We start from the raw sequence: 15,666 nt of genomic DNA on the forward strand, positions 1-15,666 counted from the left end.
AAAAAAAAAAAAAAAAAAAAAAAAAAAAAAAAGTCCAGTAGACAAGAAAATGTGCATACTTTTGGTCTTTCAGCTAAGCTATAGGCTAAGTACATGGAGAAAACAGACTTGACTTACCTGCACTGCCGAGCTGTTTATAAAACCTGTATTCTAAATGAAGCTGTGGAGCACGTGATTTTATTGGTTCCTGAAACCCAAGAAGAGAAATTGTGATCAGATTTAGACAAATAAAAAATTTTTCCATTCCTAGGTTTTCAAAGTAAACCAGGGCCAAGACCACTTAGTATTTTAGAGATGATATCCATATATGATAGCATTTTCTTACCACAATTTCTCTTTGAAAGCACAACTAGGGAAGGATGAAGGTGAAGTATATACAATCCCTTCCATGGATATTTAAATACACATACTCTGTATGAGCCATCATTCAACAACAGCTCCCTCACCAAGAAGTATTCTTCTGAAATACATTCTCCTAGGAAACCAGATGCCAAACCTTTTAATTAAATACCAGCATGTATTCCCTGCTTGTTTTATTATGAATTTTGGGTGATAAATAGGTTTATTATTTTTAGAAAAATGACATATGCTCAGAAAACAATTTCAAATACACAAAAATTAGGAAGAGAGCAAAAATAATCTGAGATTCTATCATTTTAAAGAAAAGCACTATTAATGTTTTGGTGAATGTCCTTCCAAATATTTATTCATACACATATTTATATGTAATATATACTCAAAAATATATTTAAAATAAATGAGATCATAGTATATTTGCTCTTCTGTAATGTATCTTTAAGTTCAACAATGTAATAATGACATCTATCCGTGGCCATACATAGCTTTATATAATTTTTTAAGTAGGCTCTGCACCCAATGTGAGGCTTGAACTCACAATCCTGAGATCAAGAGTCACATGCTCTACCAACTGAGGCATCCAGGTGCCCCATAAACCTTTATATAAATTTTAATGGCTGTAGTGTTTTTGTGTATGCGTGTGTGTGCACGTGCACATGCATACATGCACATACCATAATTTTCAGACATCTTGGACTGTTTTCAGTTTTCATTATTACAAATAAAGCTGTTGGAACATTATATGCATATTTATTTTTACACTTAAGAGAGTTAAAGATTGTAACTGCAATTAAAATATGTATCTTTAATCAATATGATGTTCAAGTTTACAAAAACAGTTTTCTAAAGCCCTTGGAGATAAAACAGCCAAATTACCAGGTCATTTTGTTCTACATTGAACTTCAAGAACTGGCTGGTTAATTATTCTCAACTGACTGTATAGTAGACTAGTTAGCAAGAAAATCAAACATTACCCTAGAAGACTGATCTACGTACCCTTTAGGATAGCTATTATCAAAAACACAGAAAGTAAGCGTAGGTGAAGATGAGTAGAAATTGGAACTCTTGTGCATTGCTGGTGGCAATGTGAAATGGTATAGTTATTATGGAAAACAGTATGGTAACTTTTCAAAAAATTAAGCAGAATTACCACATGATCTAGCAATTCCATTTCTGGATATATACCTGAAAACACTGAAAGTGGAGACTCAAATTGATATTTGTACACCTGTGTTCATAGCGGCATTATTCGCAATAATCAAAAAGTAGAAGCAACCCAAGTATCTATCAACAAATGAGTAAACAAAATATGATTACCTTTAGTTCTACACATATGTAGAATATCATTCGGCCATAAAAAAGAAAGACATTCGGACATATATTACAACATGGATAAAACTTGAAGACATTGTGCTAAATGAAATAAGCCAGACATAGGGTGCCTGGCTGGCTCAGTCAGAAGAGCATGCAACTCTTTTTCTCAGTGTCGTGAGTTTGAGCCCCATGTTGGGTATAGAGATTACTTCAGAATAAATAAACTTGGAAAGGAAAGGTGAAAGGAAAGAAAGGAGAAAGGAGAAAGGAGAAAGGAGAAACGAGAAAGGAGAACGGAGAAATGAAAAGGAAAAGGAAAAGGAAAAGGAAAAGGAAAAGGAAAAGGAAAAGGAAAGGCATCTGCCAGACACAAAAGGACAAATACTGCATGATTTCACTTATATGAGGTACCTAAAGCAGTCAAATTCACAGAGAGAAAATTCAATTGTGGTTGCCAGAGGCTATGAGGGTGGGGATGGAGAGTCAGTGTTTAATGGGTACAGAATTGTAGTTGAAGAAGATGAAAAAGTTCTGGAGATGGTGGCAATGGCTGCACAACAATATGAATGTACTTAATGTCACTGAGCTGTACACTTAAAAATTATTAAAATGGTAAATTCTAGGGGCACCTGGGTAACCCAGTTGGTTAAGCATCCGACTCTTGATTACTGCTCAGGTCATGACCTCACAGTTCTAGGGTCTAAGCCACTGCTTGGGATCCTCTCTCTCCCTCTCTCTCTGCCCCTCCCCTGCTTGTGCTCACACTCTCAAAAATAAAAACTCTGAAAAAAATGATAAATTCTAGATACAATTCTCTATCAGATATGCGAGTTTTAAATATTCTCTCCCATTCCATGGGTTGCCTTCTCACAATGTTCAGAGTCCTTTGATATATAAAAGTTTTTAATTTTTATTAAGTCTAATTTATCTTTTTTCTTTTCTTCCTTGTGCTTTTTGTATCATATCAAAAAAATCACTGCCAAATCTAATGTCATGAAGCTTTTCCTCCAAGTTTTCTTCTAAGAGATTTATAGTTTTGGCTCTTAAATTTAGGTCTCTGATACATTTTGAGTTAATTTTTTACATAGGATGCAAGGTAATGGTTCAACTTCAATGCATGTGAATATCTGATATTCCCAAAAACATTTGTTGAAAAAACTGTCCTTTCTCAGGTGAATGGTTACTTGTCCTCTTTTTAAGACAGGTTCAAAGAAAGGAGATCCCACAGCTTCCCTTGACAATTTATGCTGACGTTTAACACATTTCACGATTTCAAAGGTATTTTAAGTAGTTTAAATCTCTACTACCAAAACGTAAGTCTATTTCTCTTTTGTCCTCAACAAGATAAAATAGCTCTTCAATAACCTGTGAATACTGTAACAACTATCCTCAAATTACAAAACTATTCAATCATTTCTTAGACATCTCTTATTGAGGCATAGTAATTTTAATTCCTTTAACCTTTCCTCATTGGTCCTATTGAGTTCTTTGATCATCTTTGAAAGTTCTTCCTGCACCCACTTGAAGTTTTTGCATTTTTCTTAAGAAATAGAATCCATAAATCACAGAATTCAGAAGTTCCTTGAAGTTATCTAGTCTATCCATTTGCTTCTAGGAAGGTTTTTCTAAATAAATTCAGAGGCTAAAATAGTTCATACCCCTAATGAGCTCTATGAAAGAACACATATCCTTCTTTGATTATAAAATCAGCAATCATCAGAGTTGGGAGTTCAAGCTTCTCAAGATTCTTGTAGTCAAAAGAAAAAGTACATAAAGCTAAGTACACTCTAAATAATCACTTCTTTATTCATCTCTCTCTTCAAATAGGAAAGGATCACTCTGGAGAGTCTCCATCTGGTTTTAGATCTTCCACTGGAGCACCATTAAAGCAGCCAATTACAGAATTTGTCCTTCAGAACAATTGCTAATAATTCACAAGAACCCCAACAGAAACAGTGACAACAAATTAATATGGAAGCAGAGGTTGATCATTCTGTATGGTTTTTCTGGAGAAAAATGGAGCAATGAATGAAAAAGCCACAGATCCTTCTTCAAACATAATACTCTAAAACTTCACAGTAGATGCTGAGATAGGAAATATTTGACCTGATGTTGGGTAACTAAGCTAGCAGATTGAAAAAGCAAAAACTCTTTAGAGTTACAAGGCTGAATGTGGGCATGCATATCACATATATTTGGATAGCAGGAGCTTTTCATCATAGATGAAAGTGTTACTCCCTTCAAGCCAACCCCTTTAGCATATAGTTGAAGACTGCTCAGACAACTGAAGCTTCAAGGTGCTCTCCTGGAAAGACTATGAATACAGGACATTGTAAACACTAAATCTACATCTTGTGGCAGGCAGCAAGATTAACAGCATAAAGAGATTTTTTTTTCTTTTTTTTTTTTTTTAACAATTGTTAGAAAACTGTTAAGGGGCACCCAGGTGGCTCAGTCGGTTGAGAGTCCGACTTCGGCTCAGGTCATGATGTCACAGTTCATGAGTTCGAGCCCCGCGTCAGGCTCTGTGCTGACAGCTCAGAGCCTGGAGTCTGCTTCAGATTCTGTGTCTCCCCTCTCTCTCTGCCCCACCCCCACTCATGCTCTCTCTCTGTTTTAAAAATAGATAAAACATTAAAAAAAAATATATATATATATGTAAAAGAAAGAAAACTTCTGTTAAAAAGAACCTGGGAAATCTTGGTGATGGGGGTAAAGGAAGGGCTCATTATACTATTTTATGTTGTGTATGGTTTTTTAAAAAGGTTCCTCCAAATCTAAGAAACAAGAGCCCAAAACGAAGATCTAAACAAAGTGGAAGGAAAACAGTACCAGCAGGGCTTCCTTGTATTTCTGTGCCAGATGCTGATTACATTTCCACAGAGGGCTGGCTATTTGCCAGAATCACAGTTATTCTGGAACACACATGTCTGCCTGAAATCCTAAACCGAGAGCAGACGGCTACCTTGCAGGACAATAATGCTTAAGGCAAATTTTGCTGTTACAATGAAAAGAGCTCAGTTACTGCCCTCTTATCTCCCATGGAGAACACAGCCTAACAGCAAAAGAGGAGACCCACAGACAAGATTGCTATCCCACAAAAAGTCTTTATTTAAGATTTATTTCAAAGAGAAATGAGCTCCTGAGACACACCATACTAGATGACATGAGATCTACTTTTAGCCGTTATTCTAGGCCATACAAAGTAGAATAAAGTTTAATAAACTGTAAGTGAAATGCAGTGATCCATCATGTCAACAATACATTATATAAGCTTATCTAACTAGGTTGACTAGTATGAACTTGGAAGAACAAATATAGATAGAAAAAATTGCCCCTAACAAAAAGGCTCTAGAGAGGCCTGGATAAATAAAGGGACAGTAACAAATATGCAGAATTGAGACAGTATTTTCAAGTGTTTCAGGAGCTACTCCTGGTTGCTAGTCCAACTTACCAAAGTCGTAAAACAGAAAAAGTAAAAAAGCAGATGAGCTAGAGAACACTTTTACAGAACCAAATTCCTATAAATAAAAACTATGGTGGGGCGCCTGGGTGGCTCAGTCGGTTAAGCGTCCGACTTCGGCTCAGGTCATGATCTCGAGCTCTGTGAGTTTGAGCCCCGTGTCGGGCTCTGTGCTGACAGTTCAGAGTCTGGAGCCTATTTCAGATTCTGTGTCTCCCTCTCTCTCTGGCCCTCCCCCATTCATGCTCTGTCTCTGCCTCAAAAATAAATAAACATTAAAAATAAATAAATAAAATAAAAATAAAAACTATGGTTAATCCTTTGATATTCAATCTGAGACAATGGTTGGCCTGCATTGTTACAGTATTACCTGTCTTCCTGCTCCCATTTCTCTAAAAAGAGTTCCAAGTCAACAAACAAAACCCTTGGTTCCCTAGCAGCTACCTGCTCTAAGCCCTGCTTCTGGTCTACATCTTTGCAAAGAAACCAATCTGATAACGTCTGATAGTTGTCTTCACAAAACACCTCTGACTCCTCCACAAAATGACAAGCTCAATCCACACACACAGCAGGTGTGGATGTGGTTAAGTGCAATTCGTTAGAAAAGAACAGCACTACTACAATTATCACAAGATACTTCCTTCAACCATTAACTCCTGTCTTCCCATTAATAAAGGCCCAAACTGGCCGTAAATCCTGGGAAACTTACCAGGACAAACATTTACACAGTTTCATAGAAACTAGTCATATGACATATTTCATATGACTAGAAATGATTATGTATCGACCTTAAATATAAAGAATTTTCTCCTAAAATTACTATTCCTCAAAAATAATACACATTTTTTAAGAGGATGCTATCTTTAATGACTAGGTTAGTTATTCATTAGTGCTGACAAAACCAAGTGAACTTTTTGCTTTGAATTTGACAAGATGTGTTTTTCACATTTGATGGATATTTAAGGCAATGAATTGATGATCAGATTTGGTCTTCTACTAAGTATATTAATAAATAAATACCTTACATTTTAAAAATGGATCAGTCAAGCAAAAGAAAATATAACATTTCCAATGCTTTTATCTTTTAAAATAGCACTATAAAAGGTACAAACCGCACAGAAATTACTAGTCTTCCAGTAATTTTTTTTTCTTCAAGCTATTTTTAATAACTATTTTTTGATGCAACTGTTGCTACAAGTATAGTTGGCATCATCTAACTATAGAGTGTTATACAGTGTGCAGTGATTCATCACTATAGCACTATATACGGTTAAAGGAAAATGACTATGTGGGACCATATGCAAGAGAAAAAAACATTACTATTTTTGTGAATGCTTACAACTATTTCCTGTGAAAAGATATGTGAAGGGTGAGGGCACCAAAATATAATTACTACAAACATAGATTCTACTCACCAGTTTGATAGCTACATATTCATTGGTGTAGAGATTTTTACCTAGGGGAAAAGCAGAATGTATATGTTTTAGTGACATTTATTTTGGGAAATGCAAAGCAAAATCTTAGCTTACAGGGTCATGAGAAAGGTCACGTTCCCAACGCTATTCACATATATGAAACATGATTTATAAGCGAAAAGCTAAAGAAATAATGAGACCCAGTAAGACAAGAATAGAAACCACTTGAGAATTTGGAAATTTAAGTTAGACGTGAGAACTTAGAAAAAAGAAAACAAGTCTCTTCTCTCTCACACACGTTTTGTTATTTATTATTTCCCGACAACTAAGCCATGAAGCAAACCAAGAAGTGCCAGAATGTCAAAGATGCAGAAATTTTAACTCTTGGCACAATAAACACAAACCCTCACTTTTTAAACTAACAAATGGGAATTATAGATTATTTGTCACTGCCCTAAAACTTACCTACTGTAAGCAGATGATTCTCAAAGCTGTTTGGCTTTTGCACCACAACTCTAGCTCTTTATATGCAGAAAACGGCTCTCTACCTGCATAACTTAAACATCTCAAGTTCTTCCTGAAATAGTAAGGAACTCAACTTCTCTACTCCTCTCAACTTCTCTACTTCAATAAGTGGAATCAATACTCTCCTAGACGTCTAGAGGAAGTGCCTGGAGTGAGGATGAGGATGAGGATGAGGATGAAGGTAGCAATTACCCACTTTGTGAGCTCATACTACATGCTGGCTACGTAGCTGTCTTCACCTCCCCACCTCTACTCATTCTTAAAGGCGAATTTTAATTCCTCCAGAGTGTTTAGTGTATACCATGTGGTTTAGCCACTGCACTGGACTTCACATTTCTTCTTATACATTTGTCCTATCTTAATCAGCTAGACTATAAATATCTTCAGGGTAGGAAATATTTATCCAGCAGTTCTCTCAATGCCTCATCAACTGTTCTGCACATCACAGACACTCAAAACAAACACTGACTGATGAAAAGTTATCAGCACGTATAATTACTTTTTAAATAACACATAGAAGTAAATGTATTTACACACACACACACACACACACACACACACACACAAACACACACACACATGTACATGGCTAGATATAAAGGCATGGAGAAGGATATACAAAGATGTACATTAAAGACAGATACCATATGTTTTCACTCTTATGTGGATCCTGAGAAACTTAACAGGAACCCATGGGGGAGGGGCAGGAAAAAAAAAAAAAGAGAGAGAGAGGTTAGAGTGGGAGAGAGCCAAAGCATAAGAGACTCTTAAAAACTGAGAACTGAGGGTTGATGGGGGGTGGGAGGGAGGAGAGGGTAGGTGATGGGTATTGAAGAGGGCATCTTTTGGGATAAGCACTGGGTGTTGTATGGAAACCAATTTGACAATAAATTTCATATATAAAAAAACAAATATAGAAAGATATACATTAAGGTATTAAAATGACTATTTCTTAAACACACACACACACACACACACACACACACACGCTTTATCTTGGAAACAAAAGGCTGCTTACAATACTATTTTAACCAAGATCTAAACAACAGGCAGCCCTTTGCAAACTATACCATTATACTTTTAATAAGGCTATCAGGTTGCTGAGCACCTTTATGTGTCAAAGAGTACACTAATTTAGGAATAACTTTTGTGTGCAAGTAACATAATAAAGGACTTGCCGACTGCCAGAGAAATACCTAAGATACCATTAAAGATGAACAACTTCTTTTTTAAAGAAACCAAAGTAGGGGCGCCTGGGTGGCGCAGTCGGTTAAGCGTCCGACTTCAGCCAGGTCACGATCTCGCGGTCCGTGAGTTCGAGCCCCGCATCAGGCTCTGGGCTGATGGCTCAGAGCCTGGAGCCTGTTTCCGATTCTGTGTCTCCCTCTCTCTCTGCCCCTCCCCCGTTCATGCTATGTCTCTCTCTGTCCCAAAAATAAAAAAAAAACGTTGAAAAAAAAAATTAAAAAAAAAAAAAAAAGAAACCAAAGTAGAAAACAGGTATTTTTTCCCTATATATTAATTGCATTCAGCTTCTAAAAGTCAATTTGTGTTTCTGATTAATCTTCCCACCAAAAATATTTTTTAAAATGTATCTGATGAAATTGTGAAAAGGAAACTAATAACTGGGAGAGGAATAGATGAGGCAGAAACAGCCAATGGAGGGAAATTAAAGTTCCCTGCATGTACAAAATTAAATTTTATTTTCTGTTTAAATAAACAAAAACAAAAAACTTCAGCTTAGCCACAGACTTATCTCACACCAGGTACAATTCTGCATAAAGATTTTTCAGGATAGCCCTTCCTGGCACAGTATAAGCATTATTATTGTGACCCCAAATCAATTCTGGCACAAGGCTGACCCTAAGAACTTAGTATTACTTAGAGAAAAACAGTCAATTTCAAATTGTAAGTATGTTTAGGAGTCTTTCTGAATTAGACACACCCTCCCAGCAGTTTTTACAGTGAGAATTCCTATGGGAGGCAGGGGTACCAAAATTCATCCCTCACTCATTTAAAGTATAACATGCCATTAGTGTCGAAGATAACTTAATCTTTGAAGTATATGTGTGAAGTAACAGATCTTTAATTCAATAGATACAACATTTAAAGTGAAGTATGGTAGTGGTAGAAATGTAATAGAGTAACCAACCTAGATTCTGATCTGTGAGCAAGAAAAGAGAGAAGGCAATTCAGGAGTTCTCAGGAAATAAATTCTTTTCTTTTTTTCTTCCTTCTATGTCCTTCCCCCAAGAGTCTTAAAAAATGAGTAGGATTTTAAATAGTTGAAGAAGAGGAGGGGCGCCTGGGTGGCTTAGTCAGTTGGGCGTCTGACTTCGGCTCAGGTCATGATCTCACAGTTTCTGAGTTCGAGCCCCACGTCAGGCTCTGTGCTGACAGCTTGGGGCCTGGAGCCTGCTTTGGATTCTGTGTCTCCCCCTCTCTCTGCCCCTCCCCTGCTCATGCTGTGTCTCTGTCTTTCAATAATGAATAAATGTTAAAAAAAAAAAAATTTAAATAGTTGAAGAAGCAGAAAAGGCATCCCAAAGCGAAGATGTATGAACAAACAAAAAAGTGACAAACTAGATGGCACAGTCTAAGAATGATAGGTGGTCTGGGAGTAGACGGACCGTAAGTTGCATTGTGAGGATCAGGAAGTGGTAGGGACAGACAAAGAGGGGTTAGGGTAGAAACAGGGCTAGAAAAGTAAGACTCAGTATACATGAGAAAAGTCCTCAATGCCACTTAAAGTTTAAAACAAAGTTTTTGAGTAGGGTAGTGACATGATCAAACCTGTGTTTTGAATAACCACTTGTGAGGAAACATAAATGACCAATTAAAAAAATAAAAGACCAGAGGTAGGGGTAAGCATTTGAACATTGATTACCCATAATATGCAGATATCAGACATCTAAGATGAGTAACACTCAGTTCTCACCCTGCAGAGACTATAATCTAGCTCCTCACACAGGGCCTTGTACAGATGGCACACAAGTTTATTGAATTAATCACATAATGTGATGAGAGTTAAAAGAGAAATATGAACAAGTCCATAGAGGAGCCTGGATGAGGGAGTATAAAGCATCTGGCCACAAGTGGCACTCACAGTAAGTCTCAGAAGGACAGAGGAGAGAATAAAGGGTATTTCATAGTACATAAAAAATACTAATGTGAATAGTGAGATGGAAACATGATAGAAAATGCACAGAATCTGGTATACTGCATGTGGACCGACATGAATGGAGCACAAAATAAATGGAGAAAAATGGTGAGAAGTCAAGTCAGAAAGATCCAATAGGGACAGAGTGTGAATCACCTTGAATGCTAGCTTCTTACCCTAGGGTATGCACAACCAAACATATGTGGAGATGTGCCAGGGCATAAGCTATACAAATAAGGCACGCTTTTCCTAGATCCTCACTTTCCTTTGAAGATTTGGGAAAAATCTTTTTTATAGTAAAACAAACTTTTTATATTATAGAAATTGCACAGATTTCTTTTGAAGAAAAAAAAAGGTAAGAGTTTAAAGAAATCCCAGGCACTTAGAGATCTGCTTCTTCCAGAGTCCAGGGCGGGGATTGGGGGTGGCGGGGGAGGTCTCACCAATCAGCGGGTAAGCTTTTTCTCATTTTCCCCATTGGGCAGCCCAGGTTTCACAGTGTGTTTCGTTTTCTACAGTGTGAACCTGCCATCTCCCGTGAGGGTGGTACAGGGTATCTGCCAGGGGATGCCAGGGAGGGAGATGATTTTGCCATCTGACTGCTTCACATATAGACTTGCAGCTAAGCTCTCTGTTTTTACTCCTTCTCCCTACTTCATCCCTACTTTCTGAGCTCCTAGTGTCTCCAATTCTTTAGTTTAACTAGTGTAATTTATGTTACAAACCCTCCTACCCTTTCAATCATCAGCTTGCTCTGGACTGCTAAGTCAATTACCACTTAACTATCTACTCTCCAGCTTCAAAAATTTTATTAACATTTCTCACTTGTTTTCCTCTTCTCTCTCACTTTGTGTGTGTGTGTGTGTGTGTGTGTGTGTGTGTGTGTGTGTGTGTGTATTTATGCCTTAAAGAGGTCAAGAAGAATGTTCAACTCATCTTTTTAGCCCTGGCAACATATACAGTATCTGATATGTAATGGGTAACAGATGCTTGCTGCAGTGAAAACAAATTCATTTAACATTCAGGAGGTTCTGACAAAGTTCTAGGATAATAAAAAAAGAAGCCTAGGTTATAATCAGATATGGATAATCTTAAATGCATATATAGGAGTTTTGATTTCCTTATTCAGCTTGCTGTGAAAACAACAAAGGTCTCGTGCCACGAGTAAAAGCATAATGGTAAAAATTTTATTTTAAAAATATTAATATGGCCCCAAAGTATAAAATAAAAGAGAGGAGAATACCTAGAAAGAGGAGAGGAGAATACCTAGAAAGAAGATGAAGGGGAAGCTTTGATAGCAGAACATTTAAAGAATAAATGTTCTTTATGTGGTTATGAGCATTCCATGAGTTAGAATATGTGAAAGTACTTTCTAAACTGCAAAATGCTAGATAAATCTAATTTTTATCTACTTCTCTTATTATTGCAGGGTATTACCCAATAATTGCTGGAAGAAAACAACTTAAAAGTATGATTTATAATCAAGGCATTTCAATGAGACAAAACTAATACCCTTTGGAGTACCTGTAAATGTGAAGGAGAAGGAAAAGAGAAGGGTCAAAAAAGTCTTCATCAGTTGAGAACAGAAAGAACCACAAGACGAGGCACTCTGCCACTCTACCATTACGATGCCTCCCTCCAAGTTCCCACTAAACCAAAAAGTAATCTATAATTATGAAATGTTTCTCAGCTTCAACTTTTGTTATCTATATAAAAAGTTGGAGCCCCTGGGTGGCTCAGCTGGCTAAGTGTTCGACTCTTGCTTTCGGCTCAGGGCATGATCTCGCAGTTTGTGGGTTCCAGCCCCAGGTCCGGCTCTGCACTAACAGCAGGAAGTCTGCTTGGAATTCTCTCTCTCTCCCCCCCTCCCCCACTCACGTTCTCTCTCTTAAAATAGATGAATAAAGAATTTTAAAAATATAATCACAGAAACACAAGGAATAAGGAAGCCTATTAAGTTAACACCAAATGTGATAGCTGATACATCACAGAATGCTGACTTGTGTTTGCTTACTTTCTCTGGGGGCACCAAAAGAACTGAACACATGTCACCCTCTTCCAAAGCAATTATCCTTAATCCTAAGAGGCACTGGAGGTAACGAAATAATTCTCTTGTGCTATGCATCACTCAAATGAATTCCTTTGCCAGAGGCATCATGAAGACTGAACAGGCCAACACAAAGTGCAGCCATGTAAAAGGCTAGATAATCACTCAGACACCATCCTCCTCAGTAATATACTTACTCAAAAATTTTGCTCTGGAAGAATTTAATTACAAAGATAGAGGGTTAAAATCCTGCCCATTTAAAATGAACGACTGCTTCAGCTAAAATAGATTTCTTAAATATATATATTTAAAACATATCAATAACTGTGAGAAAGGCAGGCATTTTAATGGACAGCAAAATGCCACCGATGAGATGGCACGATCCCAAGCACTCAAAGCTTTTAGTATCTGTTGCACAAAATCCACAATGCTTCCCACGCTCACTTCCTGGCTATGAGTTCTTTTATTGTTAATGGAAATGAAACTGCATTACATAGTAGTTTTTGGAGCTTTACGTCTAAACTCAGCCTTTTGAAACAGCAGCCCTGGATGTGATGCTGCCCATAAAACCCACTGCACGAAGACTTCCTATTTTAGTAAGTCACCTACAGAGACAACATTTACTGTAAGCTTCATCAGACACAGCATTATTTCAAAGAACCAGCAGGCCTCAGTTCTCAAGAGTCACACTGATAAAGGAACATACAGCCTCGGGTTCCCAGTTTAGTTAGATCTCCAGCTGTCACATTTTCTGGTCCTAAAGTGAAAGTAGTACATTTATAAATCACTACCTAGAACTTGTAACAACAAATAAACAAACAAAAAATCCAGCCAAATGAACCTGAGGTATTTTGTGTTAAAAGAAGAAACTGCTTTTTTGTAACTTTCATTGGTTACCATGTCTATTCAGGGCAAAGAGGGCAGGCTGGCCTAGCGCCTCTACTACCCAGAGAACATCTTTTTAAGTAGGTATTATGATTAGGGGTAAGAAGATAACAAATAGAACTATAGCTTTAAAGAAAAGAGCCACAAATCTTTTTCATTTTTACTTAATTCTACTAGTGAACTCATACACTGTGCAGAAATGTTTCCCAAATGGTTAGCAGTTAACAACAAGACTAATTTCTCCTTGTGCTATGTTTCTTGAAGGGATTACTTATCAATATTAGTAGTATATTATTAAAAAATTAAATCTTGCTCAACAACACCGGTAATGTTATAGAACATGTTTACTGTTAATATGCAAAAACAGGTCTTATTTATTTATTTATAAACATGTCTATTTTAGGCAATGTTTGTTAAAATGTTTTCTCAAGTGCAGGACGTGATCCACTAGTGAAGTGTGAAATAAATAAATACAAGGGGTCCTGACCAACATGTTTTAAAAAAAAAATAGTGTAAAATAAAAAATACAGTATACCACTCTTAGCATGGTTATTATTTCATTAAATGTCTGCTTCAGATATATACACATATTAAATTGTGTATGCAGTGGATCATAGCGTATTTGTTTTAGTGTGTCATGGTCAAAAAACAAAAGCCACTAATAAAAACCTGGGGGTACCTGGGTGGCTTAATTGGTGGAGTGAACTCAACCCAAAACGGTAATAAGATACCATGGGAGAAACCTAACCAAAGAGGTAAAAGACTTGTATTCTGAAAAGGGTAAAACACTTACGAAAAAAATTGATGACACAAAGAATTGGAAAGACATTCCATGCTCATGAACTGGAAGAACAAATACTGTTAAAGTGTCTATACTCCCCAAAGCAATCTACACATTTAATGCAATCCCTATCATTTTTTTTTGGAGCATTTTTTGGAGAACTAGAACAATCAATCACAAAATTTGTGTGGAACCACAAGAGATCCCAAATAGCCGAAACGACTTTGAAAAAGAAAAGCAAAGAAGCATCACAATTCTGGATTTCAAGTTACATTACAAAGCTATAGTTATCAAACAGTATGTTACTAGCACAAAAATAGACACAGAGATCAAAGAAACAGAACAGGAAACCCAAAAAGGGGACACAACTATCTGGTCAATTAATCTTCAACAAAGCTGGAAAGAATACCCAATGGGAAAAAAACAGTCTCTTCAACAAATGGTGCTGGGAAAACTGGACAGCTATATGCAGAAGAATGAAATTGGACCACTTTCTTTTCTTTTTTATTACTTAAAAAAATTTTTTTTAACATTTATTCATATTTGAGAGTGAGAGAGACAGAGCATGAGTGGGGGAGAGGCAGAGAGAGCAGGAGACACAGAAACAGAAGCAGGCTCCAGGCTCTGAGCTGCCAGCACAGAGCCCTACATGGGACTCAAACTCACGAACCTGTGAGATCATGACCTGAGCCGAAGTCGGACGTCCAACCAACTGAGCCACCCAGGCACCCCTGGACCACTTTCTTATACCATACACATAAATAAATTCAAAATGGATGAAAGACCTAAATGTGAGACTTGTAACCATAAAAATCCTAGAGGAGAACATATAGGCAGTAACCTCTTTGACATGGGTCATAGCAAATTCTTTCTAGATGTGTCTTGGGAGGCAAGAACAAACTACTGGGACCTTCATCAAAATAAAATGCTTCTGCAGAGTGAAGGAAACAATCGATAAAACTAAAAAGCAACCTATGGGACGGGAGAAGATATCTGCAAATGACTTATCTGATAAAGGTTTAATATCCAAAATCTATAAAGAACTTATCAAACTCAACACCCCAAAAAAACAAAAACTCAGTTAAGAAATGTGCAGAAGATGGGGTCCCTGGGTGGCTCAAGTGGTTAAGCATCTGATTCTTGATCTCAACTCAGGCCATGATCTCACAGTTCGTGAGTTCGAGTCCCATGTTGGGCTTTTCCCAGACAGTGTGGTGCCTGCTGGGGATTCTATCTCTCTTTCTCTCTCCTCTCCATCTGTGACCCTCCCCTGCTTGTGCTTACTCTCGGAGGTTCTCTAATAAATAGACTTAAAAAAAAAAAAAAGAAAAAGAAATGGGTAGAAGATACGAATAGACATTTTCCCAAAGAAGACAGACATGCTCGGGGCGCCTGGGTGGCTCGGTCGGTTAAGCGTCCGACTTCGGCTCAGGTCATGATCTCGCGGTCCTTGAGTTCGAGCCCCACGTCAGGCTCTGTGCTGACTGCTCAGAGCCTGGAGGCTGTTTCAGATTCTGTGCCTCCCTCTCTCTCTGCCCCTCCCCTGTTCATGCTCTGTCTCTTTCTGTCTCAAAAATAAATAAACGTTAAAAAAAAAAATTAAAAAAAAAAAAAGAAGACATACATGCTCAACATTGCACACCATCAGGTAAATGCAAATCAAAACTCCAATGAGGTGGTACCTCACACCTGTCAGAATGGCTAAACTCAACAATACAA

General features: G+C 37.4%; 1 protein-coding gene across 14 annotated transcripts in view; it reads right to left on the reverse strand.

Moving 5' to 3' along the window:
- Positions 1-15,666, reverse strand: part of CSNK1G1 (casein kinase 1 gamma 1) — a 174,602-nt gene that overhangs the window by 78,494 nt on the left and 80,442 nt on the right. For all 14 annotated transcript variants that reach the window (XM_049611747.1, XM_049611752.1, XM_049611748.1 and 11 more), the window contains 2 exons: positions 6,550-6,590; positions 118-187 (listed from right to left, as the gene is read on the reverse strand). In XM_049611747.1, the coding sequence (XP_049467704.1) occupies positions 118-187; positions 6,550-6,590 (111 nt within the window). The remainder of the gene's footprint in view (positions 1-117; positions 188-6,549; positions 6,591-15,666) is intronic.

Source organism: Panthera uncia, assembly GCF_023721935.1.
Source record: "Panthera uncia isolate 11264 chromosome B3 unlocalized genomic scaffold, Puncia_PCG_1.0 HiC_scaffold_1, whole genome shotgun sequence".
NCBI lineage: Eukaryota > Metazoa > Chordata > Mammalia > Carnivora > Felidae > Panthera > Panthera uncia.